At 39.2% G+C, this 23,892-nt stretch overlaps 1 protein-coding gene across 1 annotated transcript; it reads left to right on the top strand.

Moving 5' to 3' along the window:
- Window positions 1-1,876: 1,876 nt before the first annotated feature.
- On the top strand, window positions 1,877-3,662 carry LOC132618756 (heavy metal-associated isoprenylated plant protein 16-like). Its single transcript, XM_060333764.1, has 3 exons — window positions 1,877-1,997; window positions 2,140-2,224; window positions 3,098-3,662. The coding sequence occupies exons 1-3, from the start codon at window positions 1,992-1,994 to the stop codon at window positions 3,379-3,381; spliced, it is 375 nt and encodes a 124-aa protein (XP_060189747.1). The 5' UTR covers window positions 1,877-1,991; the 3' UTR covers window positions 3,382-3,662.
- Window positions 3,663-23,892: the final 20,230 nt, after the last annotated feature.

The following is a 23,892-nucleotide window of genomic DNA, read 5'->3' as shown; positions in this document are numbered from 1 at the left end:
TTAATGAAGGACAAAAAGTTCAATCAACATTTCTAAGGCCCTTCGTGCTTTTAATATAGTATAAATAAGTACTTTTGGAGAAAATTAAGCTTGACATTAAAATTTGTTGCAAACAATACCCTTCTTTTTAAGAGGAAAAAAAAAAAAAAAAAAAGCTTGACCACGGTTTAATACTTTGTCATTACTCTAGATAGAATCATCTAGCAAAATAAATGTAGAGATGGTAAATAGAAAATTTATGTGGTATGTATCAGATGACATATGAAAAAGAAAATGAACAAAATAAAATGTAGACTCAACTAAAACCCCTATTACTATTTATTATTCAGAGAAATATGTTTGTAACTTTAGGAAATTAGAAATTAGAATAAACTATTAATTAGGATCCGTTTGGACGTGGTTTGAAACTAAGACATGAAACCATGATTTGAAATCATATTTGGACATGTAATTTGGATTTCTTAAGTTGTATTTTTTCTTACAGACATAAAAACCCCACAAGTTGTGAAAACTATCAAAATATTCTCAATTCTTATACAATCTTACCAACTGAGTAAGTCATAGTTCATAATAAAATTAATACGCTACTAGAAGGCCTTTCTAAAAAATACAACATCAATTGATTAGACTTTAGTTCAATAAAAAAGAAAATTTAATATGAATAGTAATGTAACTACTCTTTAATATAATCCTCCCACATGGTAGACATAAATAAAGGTTGGTAAATGGTTGGTGGGAGTAATTTTAAAAATATCTACCAATTTATGGGTCTTTTTTAAAAAAATATAAACTTATGGATCAAGTTTTATATTTAAAAATTTTGAAATTATGGTTTGAAACCCCAAATCATGTCTTTTTGGATTATTTGGTATTTCATCTCATGGTTTGAAATCATGAGATGAAATACATGTCTAAACACTAATTTCATCTCATGATTTCAAAACGCATGAATGCCTGCTTAGTATATATAAACTAGCGATTTAAAGTTTGTAATTTAGAAAACTACCGCAGTTGGAAACCTCTAGAACACATCATTTTCCCAGTACTGCGTCTACATTACTTTTCACTTACTGCGATGACTTTTTATTCCTGAGGAGTGTGGATTGCAGGAAAGATGACTAATTAATTTTTTTATTACAAAACTAAAAGCAATATTGACTATTTGACTTTTCTGGGACCCAAAATTTTGTTTGTTCATCACATATCAATTTGATTAATAGGTCATATCCATGACGTATTTATGAGAGAAAATAACAAAAAACGGTCTCTTAAGTTTGAGGTAGGTTCAAAGTAGTCCTCAAATATATTCATGAGTAGTTTTAGTCATTTATGTTTGTCAAAAGTGAGAACTTTTTACATCTATCAAATATCAAACGAACACTGCCAGTTAGATTTGACGTGAACTATGAAAAAAAAAAAATTATCGGAAACTCAGATTTGGAGATTTTTTTTTTTTTTTTAGAGTTTGGTGCAACTTTTTAAAGTGCAGTTTTGGCTATTTCAATCTGTTTGTGGTGTCTTATGAAATTTCTAAGATTTGATGGTACTTCCCTTGTGTTTCTAGTTAAGTATCTTTTTTCATAGTTACCTTCAAATCTAATAAATAAAGCTTGTTAAAATATTTGGCAAAAATCAAAAGTGCTCATTTTCGATATATTTTAGGGACTAAAACTGTTCAACAATATATTGAAGGGACTACTTTAAATCGACCACCAATTATAAGGGACCATTTTTGTCATATTTTCTATAGATGAGGAGAGTGGGTTTGGGGTTTGGGGGGGGGGGGGGGGGGGGGTTGATGAGTGATTTTTTTTCCTTCAATACGTGTTCTTCCGTGCTTATCGTCAACTATAAATACTCCAAATTTAGAAGTACTCTTTCTCCAAGCCAATTTCTCATCATTTCAAGAATTACAAAACCTTCCCCCTCCACTCTTTCCCTACTGAATTACTATATTGCAAACCAAGTTTTCCATCAACACTAGTAAAAAAATGAAAGTATGCATGTCTTAATTTTTAGTATACTTAATTTAGTCTAGGTCTTAGCTTCTATAACATGTATGATGTACCTTGCATTAGTTCTTATAGTTGTGGTATTGGTTGAGTTGTGAATACTGACATAATTTTATAAAATGGACAGCAAAAGGTGATTATTAAATTATTCATGGATAGGAATGATCAGAGATCTCGAACCAAGGCCTTCAAGATTGCTGTTTCTCAACCAGGTATTAATTTGTCTCCTTCCTGTTTCTTGATTTTAATGATTCCAATCAAAATCTTGTGGAACTCGTTATTAAGATTGGCTTTATCTGTAGGTGACTAAATTAGCTGTTGGAAATTGAATTCGGGTTACCCATGTGGGTCAACCCGGATTCGTGTTTAATATATAAATATATATGACTTATATATTTATTAGAATATTAATAGAAAATAAAAGAGAAGAGTCACAACTGTTGGAAAAGTTTCTGAATAGTTGTGTCACTTAGAGAATTATAAATAGGTTTCTATTAGAAGAAATCTTACGTTAATTCTGCAGATTTTCTTCTCCTCCTTACTCTTCTCTCTTTCCAACTCCGACAAAGGAAAACTCTCTTCTTTGGTGAAGAACCTTCGTGGAATCATTGTTCGTAACAACAATTAATTCTGTAATTCAGGTACGACTTAGACTGTGACCTTTACAGTATAATTCGTGTTTTATACATGTGATTATATTGTCGATTAGTGAAATAAATATATGAATCCTGGAGAACTATGTGTTCTTTTAGATTGTGTATTTTCCTTCATTAGCTCATGAAAATATGATTAACCCATTCCATTCAAGTTTAGGCGAGTTGAGTTGGGCATAGTTTCATGCATGGCGGGTCAATTCGGTACAATTCAAGTTTATTCATCTAAAAGTTGAGTTGAATTGGGCAAGTATGTAGCCCGTGTTGAACCATAAGAAAATTGGCCAAAATGTTTCAAAAAATATTATTTAATATGTCAGATATATCCATTAAAAAGAAAATCAAACTTCATTAGTTTTGTTTGGTAACTAAATCAATTCAGCTTAACTCGTCCATTTGATATCCTAATTTTATTGATCTGCTTTTACATAGGAGTGGAATCAGCAGCCATACAGGGAGGTGAAAATTACCAATTAGAAATAGTGGGAGAGCATGTTGACCCAGTAGTTCTTACCAACAGCCTCAGGAAGAAATTAGGCCAAGCCGAACTGGTGAGTGTTGTGTCCGTTGTTGCTGCAGGTTCTGACGCAAATCCTGAAGCTTCAAAACCTGTGAGGCCTCAGCCACAACCCTATAGTTACCCCGATTTTGCCGTACCTCAATACCAAGTTTACGAATTTAGAGACCCCAATCCGGCTTGCTGCTCCATTATGTGAATGTAAATTACTTGGATTATATTGTATGAAACGGTTTGTATTTTGGAGCTATTGATGATCTAGCTAGTAGAACATCGACCAGTGACCACCTGTTTTGATTTCCATTTTGCAAAGTTTATATATTCCTTTTTGGTTGATCTTTTGTATATTCAACTTTTTGTAAATTGTCTCATCAACGCACTGTCAAGGTACCGCTAGAGGAAATGCTAATACAGTATACTTAAGTGATGCTTTATAATCACTGCAGAGTCAAGAATTCAAACGAGGAAACTTTTAAAAACATATTTATGTTGAAGAAAGTCAACATGTTATATATGAAAAAATATTTTTACCCTATTTACCCCTTGTATCTTTCTCTCTCCGTCCATGTAATTATAATGTCATGCAAAGAACGAGGAGTAGATAAAATGGATGCATGGTTTACTTACTAACTAGCTCTATTGTTAGAACTTAAAAGAAACGATATATATATATATATATATGTCAAACCTCTCTTTAATTACCATTCATTATAACAACATTTTACTATAATGCCCTGATTTTCTTCGGAATAGATTTTCATGTTATAGTTTACTTCTCATAACGACATTCTACCTATAACAACAATGACATTCATTATAGCGGCACGCTCCTTGTAAAATTACCTCTTTATAACAATCATACTCAAATATTGTGTAATAATATTCTGTAAAAACACATTATGTGTAAAAATAAAATATTAAAATATTTATGACAATCATCAAGGAAAAACTAATGAATTCCTTTTTCCTGAAATTTTGGCAAAAATCTCTGTCAATTCAAGCATTATATTGTCTCTAAGAAACTGAAATTTACGAAACAACCGACTATAATTGTAGAATTCTTACGTCAAACTTGAAATATTTTAATTTTCAAGTAATTTTAAATGCATATATTCCATAGATTTTAATTCCTTATTGGTATGGTACAACTAGTTATAAATTTATTAGTCACTTCAGTTTTTAATTAATGAAATATGAAAATCCATTGAGATTGTAAATTTGACAAGTATTTATTTTCGTTATAACATAAAAAGTATAGGAAAATAAAATAATTTTTGCGTACTTTTATTTATAATAGCTAAGAGATCCAAACATCAAATGCCAGTATACATGCATAACAATACTTCACTATAGCAGCTATGAAATTTTCGGACAAACACTGTCATTATAGAGAGGTTCGACTGTATGTTGAATCCTCTGGCTCTGCTGCTGCTATTAGCAAATTTTAACTTGTTATAACAAATTAATAAATACTATATTTATTAGATTGCTAATTACACTATCAGTGCAAACAATTTTGTTAACCAACTGGCTTTTGATGTTTTAAATCGTCGAAAAACGATACGCTTTGTGTTGTTTAGAAGAGAATTACGTAAACTTTCTCCAATAGAATATTAAGAAACGGATAATTGCTGACACCCCTTGTGACGTGTATATATGTGATGGCAAAAATAGGAAATAGAAAAATAAAACATAGAGAAAATAAAATAACGGAAAAGGGCCAAATATACCCCTGTACTATTGGAAAAGGGTCAAATATACCCTTGCTGTTATATTATGGGATCAAATATACCCCTCCTCCGTTAAAGTTATCCGAGATGGACAATTAATTTTACGTGGCATTGACATTTGATGAGGTGGATGCCACGTGACATGCCACCTCAGCATGACATAGATTTCTCTTAGCACCAGCTCCTCTTCATCTTCCCCTTCATTGCCGGAGCCGCCGTCACCGGTGACAATGGAGTCCGATTTTGTTGTAATTTAGCTGCTCTTCTCTGTGCCGATGGTTGATTAGGTGAAGTGAAACAAAGTGGCAGAGCAATTTGTTTCACTTCTCTTTCCTCTGTCTCTCACCACAATTTGTTTTACCATTCTAACGGAGATAGTGCCGCCACTGGTTTGTTAGGTGAAGAAGCTTTAAAATTAACATGTAAGACCATAAATCTCAACAGACTTGATGTTAATAGCCAATCCTTTGCGGCACTACCGGAGTCTCACTTCTAAGATGTATGTTTACCCCGAATTTAGGTAACCAATTGAATTTTGTAAGTGAGGTATAAGATATGTGGGTGAACTTTAATTTATTTGGTTGGTTGGAAATGTATACAGATTCGCTGCAATTGATATGTGTCTATATGTGTGATTGCCGTGAGCAAATGGATCGATATTGACGATTTATATTAAATATATATGTATTAAGTAGTATATAAATATTGGATGAGTAAATAAAGCTAAACAAGAACACACAAATTCGGACCAATATCAGTGAGAGAGAGAGAGAGAGAGAGAGAGAGATTTTATATATTTTGCTATTACAATGTTCTTGATCTTGAAAGGCTAATCCTTGAAAGTAGGGAAATGCCTCCTATTTATACTTTTGTCTTATGGGCCTTCCATACAACATAAAGAATAAAGAAAACCCTAAAAGGATTAGGTTGGGCTGTACGGTCTAACATCCGTACGATTGGTAGTACAATGTGGCAGAACGATTTTGACGCGTGGCATATTGTGTAACTGGTCATCCGGACTAACGGCCACGATCAACCGGACTAACGGCCACGATCAACTCGGACTAACGGCCACGATCAACTCGGCTATGGAGAAACCAGACCAAACGATTTCCTTCGCTTTCTTCTGATCCACTTCTTGTGCGATACCTTCGGTCCGGGAGAAAGTCTTCATGCTCGTGCTTGTTTCTTTCTTCCCTCAATTCCCGGTCTCACCGGTCTAGTATAAATCCGATTTTTACCGTATACAGATAGTCCCCACACTTTCCGGACCGTAGTTTTACTGGAGTAACGAGAAGTGGATGAGTCACAAAATCGGTGGTTCCATTAGCTCGTTCTTATCTTTTCAGTTTGGCGGGAACAGTTACGTCACGTCCCTCTGTCATCAGCCACGTGTCTCATCCCGAACGGCCAACTCTGGCAACCGCCGTAATGCACGTCGTTTCAAATCACGTCTTATTAATTGTAGGACACGTGGCATCCCCCGGTTGGCTGGGATTTGTAACCGTCTCAGTTCCCATGCCTATATAAGGCCTTTCACCTTTTTATTTCTCCATTTTTACTTCACTTTCTTCTTCTCCACTTCTTCTCAATCTTCATCTCATATCTCTTTGCCGATTTCAACCGTTTTCTCCCCTCGGTTCGTTACTTATATTGTGTGTAAGAAAACCAACTCTGCCAACTTCTTCATTTGTTGTTTTCCTATCTGGTGCCGCTTTGTTTCCTCTCACTTTGCCATTTTGATTTTTTTCAACTGCTCCTTCACTCCTATATTAACTTCTCCCTTTTCAAATTCGCCAATCTCCTTTTCGATAACTTCCAAATGTCTGCCAATACTGAAACCACCTCCCATGATGTTCCCTGAGTTTCTTCTCAAGGAACCGAGCCAACTTCACAACCCAAGGGAAAAATCGCCTTTGAGCCCACTGCTTTGGACATTGTACCGTCCAAACCCAACTATAACAAGGATTTTGAAGTTGAGAAGCCTTCTCCGGTTGCTAATAGAGGGTTTGATGTAAGACGGTACCCGTCGTCCATTACCGAGGACAAACTTGATCAAGTCCGGGCTGATTGCGGATGGGATAACCGTCCGGTACAAGTGTTTGCCCCCGGACTTGATGAATCGATCACCGATCACCGGGAGGGCTTCCTATCCTTTTACACTCAAGCTCGACCCCCCAATCGACCCGGTTATTTTAGATATGTGTCGGACATATAATGTAACCCTGGCCTAGATTGGTCTGATAGTCCGGAGGACCGTGGCCTGCCTCCGGCTGTTGGCCAACAACTTGCAGAAGGAGTTTACGATATCTCACTTCATCCGATTATATTCCCCGAGGTTATTCCGAGGGGGTGTAATAAAGCTTGCCAAGCGAAGCCGGAACCCAATCTTTTCGAAGATGGATGAAGATAGAGACCGAGGTTGGCTAGAGCGCTACGTCCGGGTGAGGACCGCGGACATTATCCCGGCCAACTATATGCCCTTTCCGGAGAGGTGGAATGATAATTGTAAGTGTCTCAGTTCTTTTAATAGTTAACTTCAAATGTTTTGTCAAACACTTTCATATTATCACTATTTTGTCCCCTTCTTTATACTAGCCGTGGCATGGATACCTCCGGCTGTCCGGAACATGAACGAATGGGTTGGTGCTCTCCTTAGCCCACACAGCCATGAAGCACGGACATGGGGACTCCTGTCGCGTGGCCGATGGGTCGCTCAAAACCATGGTAATACTATGCTTGGGTCGGAATTTATTGCATTTTCTACCTTTTCTTTTTATAACATCTTCGGTATTCAGGTTTACCCACGGGCTCGGTGGACCCAAGATCGGAGCCAGCGGCCGAACCCGCTGCTCCGGCACCCGAATTTGATTCAGCGAGTACGTCCCGTATTATTGTTGCTGCCAACAAGAGGAGGAGGAACGACAAAGGGCAGAAACCGAAAAAGAGGGCAAGGAGCGTCGTCCGAACTCTAAGAGATGAAACAGAGCCCGATTTCCTCGTCCGGAGGATCGGTGTGACCCCTTCCGTTGCTTCTATTCCGAAGGAGGATACCACCATTTCATCACTTCCTTTAGCCGGGGAAGGACCGTCAGCTCCGTCATTGCACACAGGAGGGGAAGAAGTTCATTACCCGACTCCTCTAAGGTAGATTGAATTTGTTGATATTTTAGGTGATACTTCATCCGAGGAGACCCCCCTACAAAGGACCAGAAGATCCGGGCATGCACCAGCTGCCGAAGCCGGTCAGAAGGCTGAGCCAGGCCCCGAGATCGAGGCTCCAATGGATGTTGGCCCACTGCCCGGCTACGAGACTGCTGCAACTTCCGAGATTCCTGCCTCTATCGAGGCTGCTGAGGCTGCTCCGAATTCTCCAACCCCAGCTTCAAGGTCAGATAATTTTGACGACATGTTCTTGGATACTCCTCCTACTACCGGGAAAGCTGTCGGTTTCGGACATCTCCCTATCCCTCGAGTCACAAGGGCAGCTAGTCGGTCCACCGATACTGGTGCAAGGGATAGCCTGGTGCGCATCTTCCCGGCCCCAAGTGTGGAACCTAGGAGGACAAGTTCGGCCGTGATTACCATCCCCAAGGACTGTAGCTTTTTGTCTCGTCTGGTGGGAGTAGTAAGCTACCTGAGGCCCCTCATCTCGGACTCGGATAAACGGAAGATGAACGGAGTCCCCTGGCAGAGTCTCATTAACGAGGGCATACACGCGGGCAATCGAGTAAGCTTATCAGCCTATCCTTGCATAATTCAATGGAAATTTTAGCTTCTTATTTATCCGAGTTTTAAATTCTTGTTTCTTTTACAGAGTGTGGTGCTCGTTAATGAAGCCTTCATCCGCGCTCAGCAAGAAGTTGACGACCTTAAGGGCCAGCTGGATGCCCAGGGTCGAGAACGGAGAAGTTCCAGCACCTTTTGCGGGTGAAGGAGGATGAATTGAACCGAGCTGTTGCTCTTTCCAACCTTCAACCAGAGGTCGAAGCGGCGAAGGGCTAAAACCTTCGGTTAAAGAATGAGTTGGCCGAGATGGTCGAGAAGAACCGGCTTCTAGAAGCGGACAAGGTCGGCCTTAGCCAAAACAACGCTCGTTTTTCTTCGAGGCTTGGTGAGCTCGAAACCACTATCTCTCAACTCCGGGGGGAGCTTGACTCGGTCAAGTCTGATGCCGTGAACATGGCCAAGAGGCATCGGTTGCTTGAATCTGAGAGTGCTAAGTACAAGGAGAGGATGGGGGTATTCGAGCAAAAAGCCGAGGACAGGGCCGGATATGTGACGAGCTGAAAACCGAACTCGAGAAGAAGGCCGAGGCCAATGACCTTCTCAAAGTCGAGCTCGAGTCGGCCACTCAGATCCAAAGGGTCCTTGATGAAGAGAGGGATGAACTAGTGGCCAAGATGGCCCAGGTTGAAGCCGATTTGGCAGAAGCCATTAGGAGTGTGGAGGCTGCCGAGGCTCATACCACGATTACGGTGGAGTATGAACGGTGAAAGTCCCAGAGGGCCACCCTTGAGCAAGTCGAGCATGGCTTTGCAGAGCTCTCGACCCTGATACTCGAAGCTAAAAGGATCGAGGAAGAAGCTAAGAGAGCCCTCGATACTGACTCCGAAGATTCCGAGCGGACAGTATCCGAACATTCCGGATCCAGCCACACCGGATAGACCAGGCCTCTATTTAGCCTTTATTTTGTCTTTTGCCTTTTTGGCTTGATTTTTGTTTTTCAACTTCGTAGGGATTTCAGGTGTAAAAAACCTTACATATATGGAATGTGCATTTTTCTTGACTTTCTTTATTTTTTTGCTTGAATGCTTGTTTTGACTTTTGCCCGAATTGTCGGTCCGTTTTAAGGACAAGCAGATACTCGGAGTCATTTTTTTTGGACTGTGCCTGAATATTGGCTTTTCTCTTCGTCCGTTATGTTTTGTCTGGGAATTTTGATCGAGTGGTTTGCCCGTGGGACTTATTTATGCTTTCTGAATTCAGACGTCTCCGAATCACGTTAGGCATTTTTAGGGCCGGTATTTTTTTCGGCTATTCACTTATCATAGATTAGGTTCAGACACCTGAATCCCAGCCTTAGCAAATTCTGATGTACCAGTCCCCATTCGAGGGTGTTAAAAATTTTGGCTCGGTTCATTGTGACCTTGTTGCCTTTGTCAAATTTCGGTTGTAGTGCCCGGAGTAGGGTATATGAATAAAGCGATGCCAAAATACGGCGATAATCACCGGGGTAGGGTGTTTTAACAAGAAGACATATCCGAAATGCAATAATCCGAACTTTTGATAATCTTTGTATTGCAAGTATTTGTACATACATGATAAGAGAATTTTGTCCGTTTCTTTCTGTTTTTGCCACAGAAAATACTAAGTGGACACGATTCACTCTGATCGTTTGGTCCTTACATCGAAACCTAATACAGAAGGTCCGATTTTGATTTGTTGAGCTCCTCCGTTTTCGAATAACCGGGGTAAACCTCGATGTGGGTATAGTAGTCCCCTAGTGCTTATCCGAGCTGCAAGATCGGGTAAGCACTATCAAGTCCCCACTCGTAGGGTGTGGCCCCGATTTTCCGGTGCTTGTCCTCGTCTTTATCAAGTAACACGTTGTACTTGTTGCCTCATTAAAAACCTTGTCGGAAAACCCATTTTGGGACAAAACCGTACTAAGGAAAAGAGTGCAACACGTGTTTTCAGACCTAGCTCCTAACTTTATCTGGTACTTGAATTTCTGCAAAAAAGGAAAGGTTAATAAACAAGGTGTCCATACCTTAGCAGTAGTATCTCTTCAAATGAACCACATTCCAGTTATTGCGCAACCATTTCCCGTTCATGGATTCCAGCTGATACGATCCTTTGCCCCTTACCTTGGTTATCTTGTACGGCCCTTCCCAGTTCGGATCCAGTTTTCCATCGTTGGGATTCTTGGTGTTCAAGGTAACTTTCCGAATCACCAATTCCCCAACTTGGAAATGTCGAAAATTGGCCCTCCGGTTGTGGTACATTTCCATTCTCTGCTTCTGGGCTGCAATACGGATTAACGCGTTTTCGCGAAGTTCATCCATGAGATCGAGTTTTACGGCCATGGCCTCCTTGTTTGACTCTTCGGTGGTGTACCTGAACCGGAGACTCGGTTCACCAACTTCTACGGGAATAAGGGCTTCGGCCCCGTAGACCAACGAGAAGGGTGTTTCTCCCGTGCTTGATTTCGATGTGGTTCTGTAAGCCCACAATACCTCCAGTAATACTTCCCTCCAGTGATGCTTTGATGTTTCAAGTCTTTTCCTCAGATTTTGAATTATTGTTTTATTCGTGGATTCCGCCTGTCTGTTCGCACACGGGTGATACGGAGTTGATACGATCTTCTTGATCTTCAACCCTTCGAGGAAATCATTGACTTTGCCACCAACGAACTGAGGACCATTATCACAAGTTATCTCGGCCAAGATGCCAAAACGGCAAATGATGTGGTCCCATATGAAGTCAATAACTTCATTTTCTCTAATTTTATTGAAGGCCTGCGCTTCAACCCATTTGGAGAAATAGTCAGTCATAAACAAAATAAAACGGGCCTTACCTGGCGCCCATGGCAATGGACCAACAATGTCCATCCCCCACTTTATGAAGGGCCAAGGTGACATCACCGAGTGCAACAACTCCCCGGGCTGATGAATCATCAGGGCATGTCTCTGACACCCGTCACATTTCCGAACAAAATTCTTCGAATCTTCCTTCATCCGGTTCCAGTAGTAACCGGCTCTGATAATTTTTTGGACTAAGGCTTCAGCACCGGAGTGATTGCCGCAGGTCCCCTCGTGTACTTCTTTCATCACATACTCGGTTTCTCCGGGACCCAAACACTTGGCCAGGGGTCCGAAGAAAGACCGTCGATACAATTGGCCGTCTACCAAGTAGAAACGTGCAGCTTTTGACCTTAATGATCGTGATTCTTTGGGGTCACTCTGGAGCTTTCCATCTCGCAAGTAGTCGATGTACTTGTTGCACCAATCCTAAGTTAAACCCATTGTGTTTATTTCAGCATGTCCGTTTTCTATCGCTGAATTCATCAAGTGCACCATAGTCCTGGGGTTGATTTCTTCCCCTTCGACTGAAGATCCCAAATTGGCCAATGCATCGGCTTTGCTGTTCTGCTCCCTGGGTACATGCTGCATGGTCCATTCATTAAACTGGTGCAGTATCACTTGGATTTTTTCCAGATACCTTTGCCTTCGTTCGTCCTTGACCTTAAAGACGTCATTCACCTGGTTAACGACCAAGAGAGAGTCGCACTTTGCTTCAATTATTTCGGCCCCCATACTCCGGGCTAATTCCAAACCTGCAATCATAGCCTCATACTCGGCTTCATTGTTAGTCAACTTAACAGTTCTAATGGATTGTCGAACGGCATCCCCGGCGGGAGTTCTAAGGACGATTCCTAGCCCGGAACCTTCGAGGTTAGAGGCCCCGTCCGTGTGTAGCGACCAAATACCCGAAGCTTTCCCCGAGATTAACAGAGGTTCTTTCTCAACCTTGGGGACCATAGCTGGGGTGAAGTCCACCACAAAATCGGCCAAGATCTGGGACTTGATGGTCGTTAGACGATATCATATTCGCTAATCTCTACGGCCCATTTAGTTAGTCTACCCGATAATTCCGGTTTATGCATGATGTTCTTTAGGGGGTAAGTAGTCACTACACATATCAGATGGCATTGAAAGTAAGGCTTGAGCTTTCTAGAAGCACTTACGAATGCCAATGCCAACTTTTCCAGGTGGGGAAAACGAATCTCCGCATCCCCTAAAGTTCTACTCACATAATATATAGGGAATTGCGTACATGATTCTTCTCAGACCAAAAGACCACTTACCGCTACCTCGGAGACGGCAAGGTAGAGAAAAAGCTGCTCGTCTGTTTTCGGTGTGTGCAGTAGCGGCGGGCTGGAAAAGTACCTTTTCAATTCTTACAAATCTCTTTGACACTCCGGTGTCCAAACGAAGTCATTCTTCTTCCTTAGTAAGGAGAAAATGCGGTGACTCTTATCTGAGGACCTCGATATGAAACGACTCAGCGCCGCTATTCTTCTGGTGAGCCTTTGCACTCCTTTGACGTTATTTACCACCTCAATATCCTCGATGGCTTTGATCTTATCCGGGTTGATTTCAATCCTCTGGTTTGACACCATGAAACCTAAAAATTTACCAGACCGGACACCGAAGGCACATTTTTCCGGGTTAAGCTTCATGTTGTATTTGCGGAGTAAATCGAAGGTTTCCTACAAATGCTTTAAATGGTTCTCTGTTTCCAGGGACTTGACCACCGTGTCATCAATATAAACTTCTATTGTTTTCCTTATTTGTTCTTCGAACATTCCATTAACTAGGCGTTGGTAAGTTGCACTGGCATTTTTTAATCGGTAAGGCATGACATTGTAACAGTAAGTCCCATACCGGGTAATAAATGATGTTTTCTCTTGATCCTCCGGGTGTATCCGGATTTGGTTATACCCGGAGTAAGCATCGAGAAAACTTAACATCTCATGCCCGGCCTTCGCATCGATCATCCTATCGATGTGAGGTACCATAAATGAATCCTTCGGGCATGCTTTGTTTAGATCCTTATAATCAACGCACATTCGAAATTTATTACCTTTTTTTGGCACCACTACTACGTTAGCTAGCCAGTCCGGGTACTTTACCTCCCGGATAGAGCCTATTTTCTAAAGCTTCGTTACCTCATCCTTTACAAAGGCGTGTTTTGCCTCTGCCATGGGCCTTCTCTTCTACTTCACCGGGGGGAACCTCCCGTCTAGGCTGAGCTTGTGAGTTGTTACTTCCGGTGGCACACCTGTCATATCTATATGGGACCATACGAAGCAATCGACATTAGCTCGAAGAAATTTAATTAACTTGTTCCTGAGCTCCGAGGTTAACCCCGTGCCCAGGTATACCTTTCTGTCCGGTAGATATTCGAACAAGATGATTTGCTTCAATTCCTTTACTGTTGACTTGGTTGCATCCGAGTCATCCGGCAAGACGAATGATTTGGGTACACCGAAATCATCCTCTTCATACCCCGGGTCTAACCCCTTCTGCTCCATTGTCGAACCCGTGTACTTAGTTGATATTTTGTGTCCTTGCCCCCGGTTGAATCATCTTATTTTTTATCCGATTTTTTGGGAAGAGGAGACGCTTCCTCGACCGCGAATATCTCTCTTGCAGCGGGCTGTTCACCTCGGATGGTTTTTATCCCCTCCGGGGTTGGGAATTTCAGCAGCTGATGTAATGTCGATGGCACGGCCCTCATGCTATGTAGCCAAGGTCTACCCAGCAATGCATTATACTTCATATCTCATTCGATTACATAGAACACCATTTGCTGGATAGTGTCATCAATGTTGACCGGCAAAGAGATCTCCCCCTTCGTGGTTTCGCTCGCCATGTTGAACCCACTGAGCACTCGGGCTACCGGTACGATCTGATCGAGTAGCCTTAGCTGTTCAACCACTCTCCACCGGATGATGTTGGCTGAGCTACCTAGGTCAATCAAAATACGTTTAACTTGTGATTTAAAAATAAGAACAGAGATTACCAATGCATCATTGTACGGTTGAATGATGCCTTCTGCATCCTCGTTGTTGTTGCTGGCCGAGCTTCCGGCATCGCTCCTAAATGAGAGACCTCGACTGTTCGACGGGCGCTTAGCCCGTTTATCACCCCGACCGGAGAATTGAGTCGGGCCAACCCTTGATTTTTCCAACCTGAAGCTTGGCCTTTCCGAATGAGAGTATGGCCGATACCTTTCCCTCGATGGTCTGGACTCCGGCTCGTAATTTTTTCGCGATCTCTCTGAGCTTTTGTTGATATTCACGGGCCTCGGGAGAAGCTCGAGTTAGTCATCCTCTACCCGAATCTTTGATTCGTATCTGTTATGGACATCCGCCCAGGTCACAACCTCGTATTCTAGCAAGTTTTCCTTTAGTTTGAACGAGGCCGTCGAGCTCCGAGGATTGAGCCCTTTGGTGAAAGCTTGTGCAGCCCATTCCTCCGGAATGGGAGAGAGCTCCATTCGTTCCCTTTGGAATCGGTTGACAAATTCACGCAATAACTCGTCATCCCTTTGGACTATACGGAAAATATCCGCCTTACGGGCCTGCACCTTTTTGGCACCGGCATGAGCTTTTATGAACGCATCGGCGAGCATTTCGAAAGAAGTGATTGAATGCTCGAGCAGATGGTTGTACCAAGTCAATGCTCCCTTTGACAGAGTTTCCCCTAACGTTTTCAACAACACAGATTCAATTTTATCCTCTTCAATATCATTTCCTTTTATGGCACAGGTGTATGAAGTCACGTGTTCCTGAGGATCCGTTGTGCCGTCATATTTCTGGATATCCGGTATTTTGAACCTCTTCGGGATCAATTTCGGAGCCGTACTCGGTGGAAAAGGCCTCTGAATGTCCCTCTTCGAATCCGGTCCTTTCAGAATAGGCGGAGCCCCCGGGATCTGGTCCACCCGAGAGTTATATGTTTCCACCCTCTTCTCAGTCGAGTCTACCCGCTTCGCCAATATTTCGAGCATTCTCAGAACTTCGGTGGATGAACCAGCTCCGGATCCATTTCTCTCAACCATCTGTGTCTCGTCCTTTCTGGGTTCGGCAACACCTTTCATTCTCTCCAGGGTCGTTTTATCATTTTCTCTTTGCAACTGGGCTATTGCGACTCCTTGTTCGGCAATAGCCGCCCTCTATTCCTGCAACATTTCAAAAATTAAACGTAAGTCAATATTATCATCCGGGGTATCCGACACTTTCCAGCTTTGTGTCCGGGAAAAAGTAATTGAATTGTGGGTATTTAAAGGATCGGTGGCCGACGAGGCGCCATTCTCCTGATTCACGGTGTTTTGCCGGTTGAGGCCCTCCATCAAATTAACGGGGTTTGGGTCGACGGGATTTGCTGGTAATCCCCGTGATCCACTGTCTTCATTTTCCGCCACAATCTCGTTATTATTGACGTGACCAGATTGTCCACTGTTTGCCATTTGGTCTGTTTTCACAGAGACGAACAAAAGATTTTTTCGATCCTAACGAGTAAGAGATAGAAACTAAGATCACATATGTTATACCCTATTTTGATCGGGGTCAAAAAAAATAGTTTACAACATCCCGATAATTCCAGGGGTTATTTAAAGTACGGGAGTCGCCACCTAATTATTTACGGTGAATTAGGACACCTAGAGTTTATTTAAAGTTATCTATCTAAAGTTGATTATTATTTTAAAGTCTACGAAACCAAATGATTCTAGGTACGGGTTCAACTAACCTAGAGGGAAGGTATTAGGCATCCTCTAAATTCCATTAATAATGGTTAATCCGACCGGACTTACAATTAGTTAGGCTAAGTGTAATTATAATATTACAGAAAAGAACATAATTTTGTAAATATGGCTAAGGTTGTAAATAGCCATATAAGAATGCTATTTAAAATAGGACTTGTATAAATTTATAATTTGTATAAAAGAGTACTTTTAATGCTATTTTTGAAATATGGCTTATAAATGTTGTTGAGATTTTAAACGAAAGTAAAATAGTATTGTTTAAAATAATACTTGTGGAAGACATAATAATTTGCGTAAAAGAAGAAAAAGATATTGTTAAGTCCCTAAATAAAAAATATAGTAATGTTATTCAAAAATAAGATTTGTAGATAAATAGGATGATTTTCCTATGAATAATAGTCTTTTAAAAAGATAATTTGACGCAAAGTGATCTTTAAATAAAAATGATATTATGTGAATGTAAATGCCTAGATTTATGTTCTTAAATACAATGAAAAGGCCATGAATTTCTTTCCATTTTTTTTTAATTCTTTATTTAATAAATTTTGACTAAAAATATGTATAATTGGGTAAATCTTGAAAAATGTTTATGAAATACGATTGGATTCATATTTTATGTGTTAGTGATATTTTGAAATTCCTAAAGTGGTAATAATGAGAAATTATTCCTTTATCCCAAATGATGTAGTCATGCTATTTTGAAAATCCGTTTACAAATAGATACGATAGGTATTATAAATAGTTTTAAAAAATAGAAGTGAATGTAATTTGTGAAATTAGCTACCAATTACTAAACTAAAACCCTTAATGTCACTAAAGTTTATCTTAGTTAACAAGCACAAATGTTAGTCATACAATATAAGTTAAGTGCACTATAAACAAGAATAGAGTAGATATAATGTAAATGGGCTTGGCCCATTTGGAGTGCAGGGATCTGTTTGCAACTGGGTTTCAGCCCAATAACAGTGTTGCTGCTGTTGTCACGCCTGTTGGGCTTTGGCCCAGATTTTCTATTCCCTGTTTGGCTGTGGATTGACTGCTACTGTATGGAGGGTGACTCGAGAGGAATTGTGTTGGGTTTTAGCCCAACGCCAAGTGCGGAAGGAGACGAGTCCAAAGGACTCGCATGCGATAGTCATGCATAAGATGAAAGAAAAGGATTAGTATGCAATTAAGGAATAGAGTTAAACATATAACTTCAAAAACATATTGATGGATTATGTATATGTTGTGTATATTTAAATATATCTTATGTATACGTGCATATATTTTATAAACAGGATAGCATATAGAGTATAAGTATACATTATCGGGCCTTACGTGTTTTTTTACCTGTTTAATCCTACATACAATATACTTAAGATACACACACCATGCTGTGTATATATGATGTATATCGAATATATATTCGATTTTAGACAGGTTTTAAGTCCCGGAAACTCAGTCTAAGTGTCCAAACTACAGTGGGCATCTTTCAAATTCATTTAGCATAGATGTCCAACATAACTCCAAATTAATCTAGCCCTGAAATTTACTTCTAACTTCAGATAATTTCTCGGTTGCGTGTCTAAAAAGGAAGAAGTTGAAGAACACTGAACATAATAAGAGACAAGAAACAGCGTATTATATTTTAGCTCTCCTCAACATATCACATGCAGTTAAAAGAAAAGGAAAGAACAGAGGGGGGGGGGGGGGGGGGGGGGGTTCTTTATACTCAGCGAAAGCAATCAATCAACTGTCCTAGAGGGTTTATATCAGGCATGTTATGCACTAGAAAATTAGGAATAACAAAATCAGACCAGAACCAAAAGAAGCAGCGCAGTAGAAGATGTATACAACAGTCAAGATTACCAGTTTAGGCATCTAGGAACAGGGTACCACATATTAACAACCAGACTTGTTTTCATATAAATAAGAAAGATAAACTGGTTCCATAATTCAACTCACCTTTAGCTAATCTATTGTGAAGCAGTGAACAGGGGTATGAAGGAAAATGAACAACAACCAGAGGCAATGATATACACATGACGAGTAAATGGTCAAATTTTCTCAAGTTTCACACATAGGTACAGTCAAATCCCAAAGGAAATTAAAGCAATCAAATCCTCTTGTTCAGGGATTATATGCTCAACCACGATGGGAGCAAAAAAAATAAGAATTTAACCCCTCCAAATGACTTGTGAATCAGTTCCTACATTGATGCTAACCTAAACTAATCATAATGAGAAACAAAGCACAAATCATATTATGGTTAAACCGATAATACTGCAGTATTTAAACGATTGCCAACACCCTTTAAAGCTTAAAACAACACCACTTTCTGTCGACATTAGGCTACATACTTTGAAATAGATCATCTCAGAAAACAAACCAAAATAAACACTTATATGCTAATGCGAAAATGAATGATAGGATGTATTGTTCTTTTTTTTTTTTTTAATAGAGTAAAAGAGAGACAATGCTGGCCTGTTCCAATCGTATATGTAATATACCTAAGATATACACACAGTGGTGTGTATATCAGATGTATATCTTTTCTTTATCTTGATAACCCACTGTAGATCCTATGTATATGCGATTTCAAATAAGTCTCAAGTCCTGGAAATTCATTCTTAAGCAACAATAGACATCTTTCAAATTCGACTAATGATTAAATATCTTATCCTAACAGCTCCCAAACATCAAACAAATAACGCGACGACAGAGAGACTGTATAATCATTAAACATACAGCGGAATAAACTAAAATCTTAACCAAAACAGAAACTAAAGACCATGAGTAATAAATATATCGAAGTTTACCTCTTGCGAGTGCAGTGAAATGAGGCGTCGGCGGCGTCGAATCTACTCTCTCGTTATAAATAGACCCGGACCTTGAGCCAAACGAGTTCGAATGAAAATATTGCGGATTTTTTGTGAACTAAAGTTTTGTATTCACTTTTGGGTAAATTGAACGAAAATGCTAGAAAGTAGAAAGTAAGGATTGTTATCAACAGTGTTGTTTTTGCCTGTAACCCAAAAATCCCCCAAAAATTTCTCTGAAAACGTTGAGTAATCTCCGGCTATCGTTCACCGGGAAAAGTAAAATCATGTGTGGAAGATACTTGGGTTTTTTTTTCGATCTGTTTGATCTTGTTCCCCCCCCCCCCCTTTCGATTCCACTTCAGATGTCATTTATAGGACTTTATTTGTATTAAAGTAAAGAGATTAGCGTGGGAGAGAAGCGGCGTGGGGAACAAGGCGACAGAAGCGTGGGGGACAGGGGTAAGTGGAGCAGGTTGGGGGACAAGAGTGAGTGGAGAAGGTAGAGGAGAAGAGAAAGAGGCGGGTGAATGATGAGAGGGAATGAGGGAAAGGGAGAGAGCGGCGAAAGAGGAAGAAAAATGGGAGTGCGGCTGAAAAAATGAGAAAGAGAAAGAGAGGAATTAGGTTAAGGGGGAAGGGGAAATGGGCTGGACCGGGTCAAGATGTTGGGCTGGACGGGTATCGGATCAAAATAGTGGGTTGGGGAATAAAATTTTGGGCTGATTATTGTATTTGTCTTTTGTGCCATTAATTTGGCTGAAAATTATTGGTCCTTCCTCCGCTATTTAAATTATTTTTTTGGGCTTCTTATTTAATAACTAATACAACATATATTATGTAATTAATAATTAATGTGTAGAAGAATAAAGATTTTGCAAAATGTTATCTTGTATTTAGTTTAACGATTCCAAACCCGAAAATGAAACGATGACGAACATTTGAAAATTTGTGATAAAATAATGCTCGTAATGTTGAAAATAAAAGTAGCGAAAAAAAAAATAGTAGTGAAAATAAAGTATTTAGCTCGTCAGTAAAAAATAGAAATCCGAGTAAATTAAAATAAAAGAGGGACAAAATTGGGTGTCAACAACAGACCACTATTATCCTAGCCCTACGGTGGGCTCCAAACTGTTTACCCCGAATTTAGGTAATCAATTGAATTTTGTAAGTGAGGTATAGGATATGTGGGTAAACTTTAATCTATTTGGTTGGTAGGAAATGTATACGGATTCGCTGCAATTGATATGTGTCTATATGTGTGATTGCCGTGAGCAAATGGATCGATATTGACGATTTATATTAAATATATATGTATTAAGTAGTATATAAATATTGGATGAGTAAATAAAGCTAAAGAAGAACACACAAATCCGGACCAATATCAATGAGAGAGAGAGAGAGAGAGAGAGATTTTATATATTTTGCTATTACAATGTTCTTGATCTTGAAAGGCTAACCCTTGAAAGTAGGGAAATGCCTCATATTTATAGTTTTGCCTTATGGGCCTTCTATACAACATAAAGCCCTTTTGAATAAAGAAAACCCTAAAAGGATAAGGTTGGGTCGTACGGTCTGACATCCGTATGATTGACAGTACAATGTGGCAGAACGGTTTTGACGCGTGGCATATTGTGTAACTGATCATCCGGACTAACGGCCACGAATAACCGGACTAACGGCCACGATCAACTCGGCTATGGAGAAACCAGACCAAACGATTTCCTTCGCTTTCTTCTGATCCACTTCTAGTGCGATACCTTCGGTCCGGGAGAAAGTCTTCATGCTCGAGCTTGTTTCTTTCTTCCCTCAATTCCCGGTCTCACCGGTCTAACATAAATCCGATTTTTACCGTATACAATGTAGTAATAAAGATTAATTACATGTAACTTCCCTAGATGAGTCCTAGCCCGCATAACACAGTAAATGGCTTGTTACTACAGGTAAAATGCACTGAGAGCGTAAATTATACTCTTCAATCGTTTATTCGCCGCCGACAGTTGACCGCCGCCGGAGGGAACTGCGATTATCGCCAGAGCTATGCAGCACCTCGCGACGGCGATGAGACCTACCAAGCAGATTAGGGCACAGAGAAGAGCAGCTAGTATTACGACGGAATCAGACTCAACTGTCACCGGCGACGGCGGCTTCGGCGATGAAGGGGAAGATCAAGACGAGTGGGTGCTAAGAGAAATCTATGCCATGCTGAGGTTGCATGCCACATGGCATCCACCTCATCAAATGTTAATGCCACGTAAGATTAATTGTCCACCTCTGACAACTTTAACAGAGAAGGGGTATATTTGATCACATAGTATAACGGCAAGGGTATATTTGGACCCAAAGTGTAACGAAGGGTATATTTAATCTTTTTCCAATAGTACAAGGATATATTTGACCCTTTTCCATAAGTACACATAGTTGGTTACCATGGTACTAAATTATGATTTCACGTTATATTCCTTAAATACAAAATAGGTCTTTCATGGAAGTACACTATATGGTTTACCATGCGTTCAAAAAAAAAAAAGAAGTTCTCCGCATGTCTCACTCAAATTGAACTCATTGACTTTTTTTTCCATTACATACTTTAATTTTGATAATGTTGATATAGACACATTTAACCAATATCGGATTTTGCAGCTTTATGTATTCTGGTTTAAGCATAGAGATCTGCGCTACCATCTCCTCTTCAGCCAAAATTACTAAAGAATATTTTTTTTTTTGAAGACTATTTCTTGAAAATTAACTTTAGAAACAATGGAAGTGTTTCAGAACTAGGTTTCAGAAAATATTTTGAAATCGTTTGTGTTATTTCTGTAGAAGTTTGAGTTTTGTTTGTTTTACTAGTTGGATAATGCCCGTGCTGAGCACAGGCCCCACCGCCATCTAGTGTGATTGTTTAATGAACAACTTACACAAATGACTACATTTTGAGATTTTAGAAAAACTTACAAAAATCACCATATTTTGAAAGATTCTAATCAATTATAGCTACTTTTCATATTTACCATTCGTAGCTACCTTTAGAATTATTATGAATGTATTTCCTTCTTGTTAAATACATGTATTCTTTTCCCTATTTTTTTGTATGAAATTCGTGCCATATCTGGATGGAATCTTTTAAAAATGGAAAACATAATAACATATCCCACAAATCGCGTCTTGCATTATATCTTCCATAACGTAACACGATTCTCTTTCATCATTCACTGTATTTGAATGTATTTCAACAAAATTTCAAATACACTGTGTACATTCAAATAACATATCAAAACCGGTCTGATCTCCAGCAAAATACAAAATATCACTGTATTTACACACAAAAAAAATGATGAATACATTAAAATTCTTTTAAAAAATACACTGTATTCGGGTGTATTTGATTATTCAAATATACATTTTCTCCTTCGAAATACAAAAATACAAGTGAATATAAAAAAAATACACTCTATACAAAAAAATACAAGCGAAATAAAAAAATACCACTGTATTTATACCAAAAACAGATGAATACATTCAAATCCTTTAAAAAAAAACACTGTATTCGGGTGTATTTGATTATTCAAATACGCATTTTCTCCTTCGAAATAAAAGCGAATACAAGAAATTACACTTTATACAAAAAAAAAATACAAGCGAAATACATAAATACCGCTGTATTTACACTAAAAAAAGATGAATATAATCCCGTCACAAAATTCATCAAAATTAAGAAAACTGATCAATGCAAAAAACTTTTCTTTATACTAAAAGAACATAATCATGTGTGGTGGTGCTATAATCACCGATTACATGGCCTTGAACCGGACTTCTCGCCAGCTCACTATGGGGTCGAGCCGATCTAAGTAAGAAGCAAAAAACCTGGAAATTATCACTCCAAGCACTTGCGATCAGAAGTAGTTGACCTTGATGATGACTTTAAGGCTGATTTTAAGGATTTAAAGAGTTTGATGATGATGAGGATGTTGAAGTCGATGTTCAGCCATTTTCTTTCTCTACTTCCAAACACTCTACTTGTTCCAGGAGGAGGGAGGGGTAAGGGGAAACGAGGGCGGCGTTCGGAGGGTTCAGGCAAAGGAAGTAGATCTCACTGATCTGGGGGTAGGAGAGAAAACAGAGAGAGAGAAAGAGAGGGGCGAGAGAGAAGATAGATTTGGAAGGTGAGAGAAAATTAATTTAAAGAGAAACTTGTGAAATACAAGACACTAGTTACGATGTGTAATTTAAGAAAATATTTTAGCTACAAAAAATAAATAAAATAAAAGGTACTCCCTCCGTTCACTTTTACTTGTCCACTATTCCAAAAATAGATATTCACTTTTACTTGTCCATTTTCGCATGTCAAGAGAAAACTAGTTTGTTTTTCCTGTTTTACCTAAGCATTTATTACTCATTCCAAATCATTTTCCCAGCTCGAATACAATTATACACCAATCAATATGGGTATTATAGTAAAATACATACTTCATTTATTAATTCATAAATATCGTGCAAAATAAAAAATGGACAAGTAAAAGTGAACGAATGGAGTAGTTATTATTCATAAATAAGTCTTAGAGATAGCTATGACAAGTAAATTTTCATTTTATTAAGGCATAGCTACACTTTTGCTGATTATATTCCGTAGCTATAGTAACGTGTATTCAAATTCGGCTGTATTTTGTTGTATTCAATTCAAATGTATTCAATTCGGCTGTATTCATTCATAACTACTTTCACACTGTATTCAACTTATTGTATTTAAATTTGGTTGTATTCAAACAAAATAAATGCAAAAAAAATACAGGGATATTCAACTGTATTCAAAATTCACTATATTCATTTGTATACAAAAAAATC

Source organism: Lycium barbarum, chromosome 11 (assembly GCF_019175385.1).
Source record: "Lycium barbarum isolate Lr01 chromosome 11, ASM1917538v2, whole genome shotgun sequence".
Lineage (NCBI taxonomy): Eukaryota > Viridiplantae > Streptophyta > Magnoliopsida > Solanales > Solanaceae > Lycium > Lycium barbarum.
Note: the sequence above shows the minus strand (reverse complement) of the source record. Positions and strands in the feature narration are given on the sequence as shown.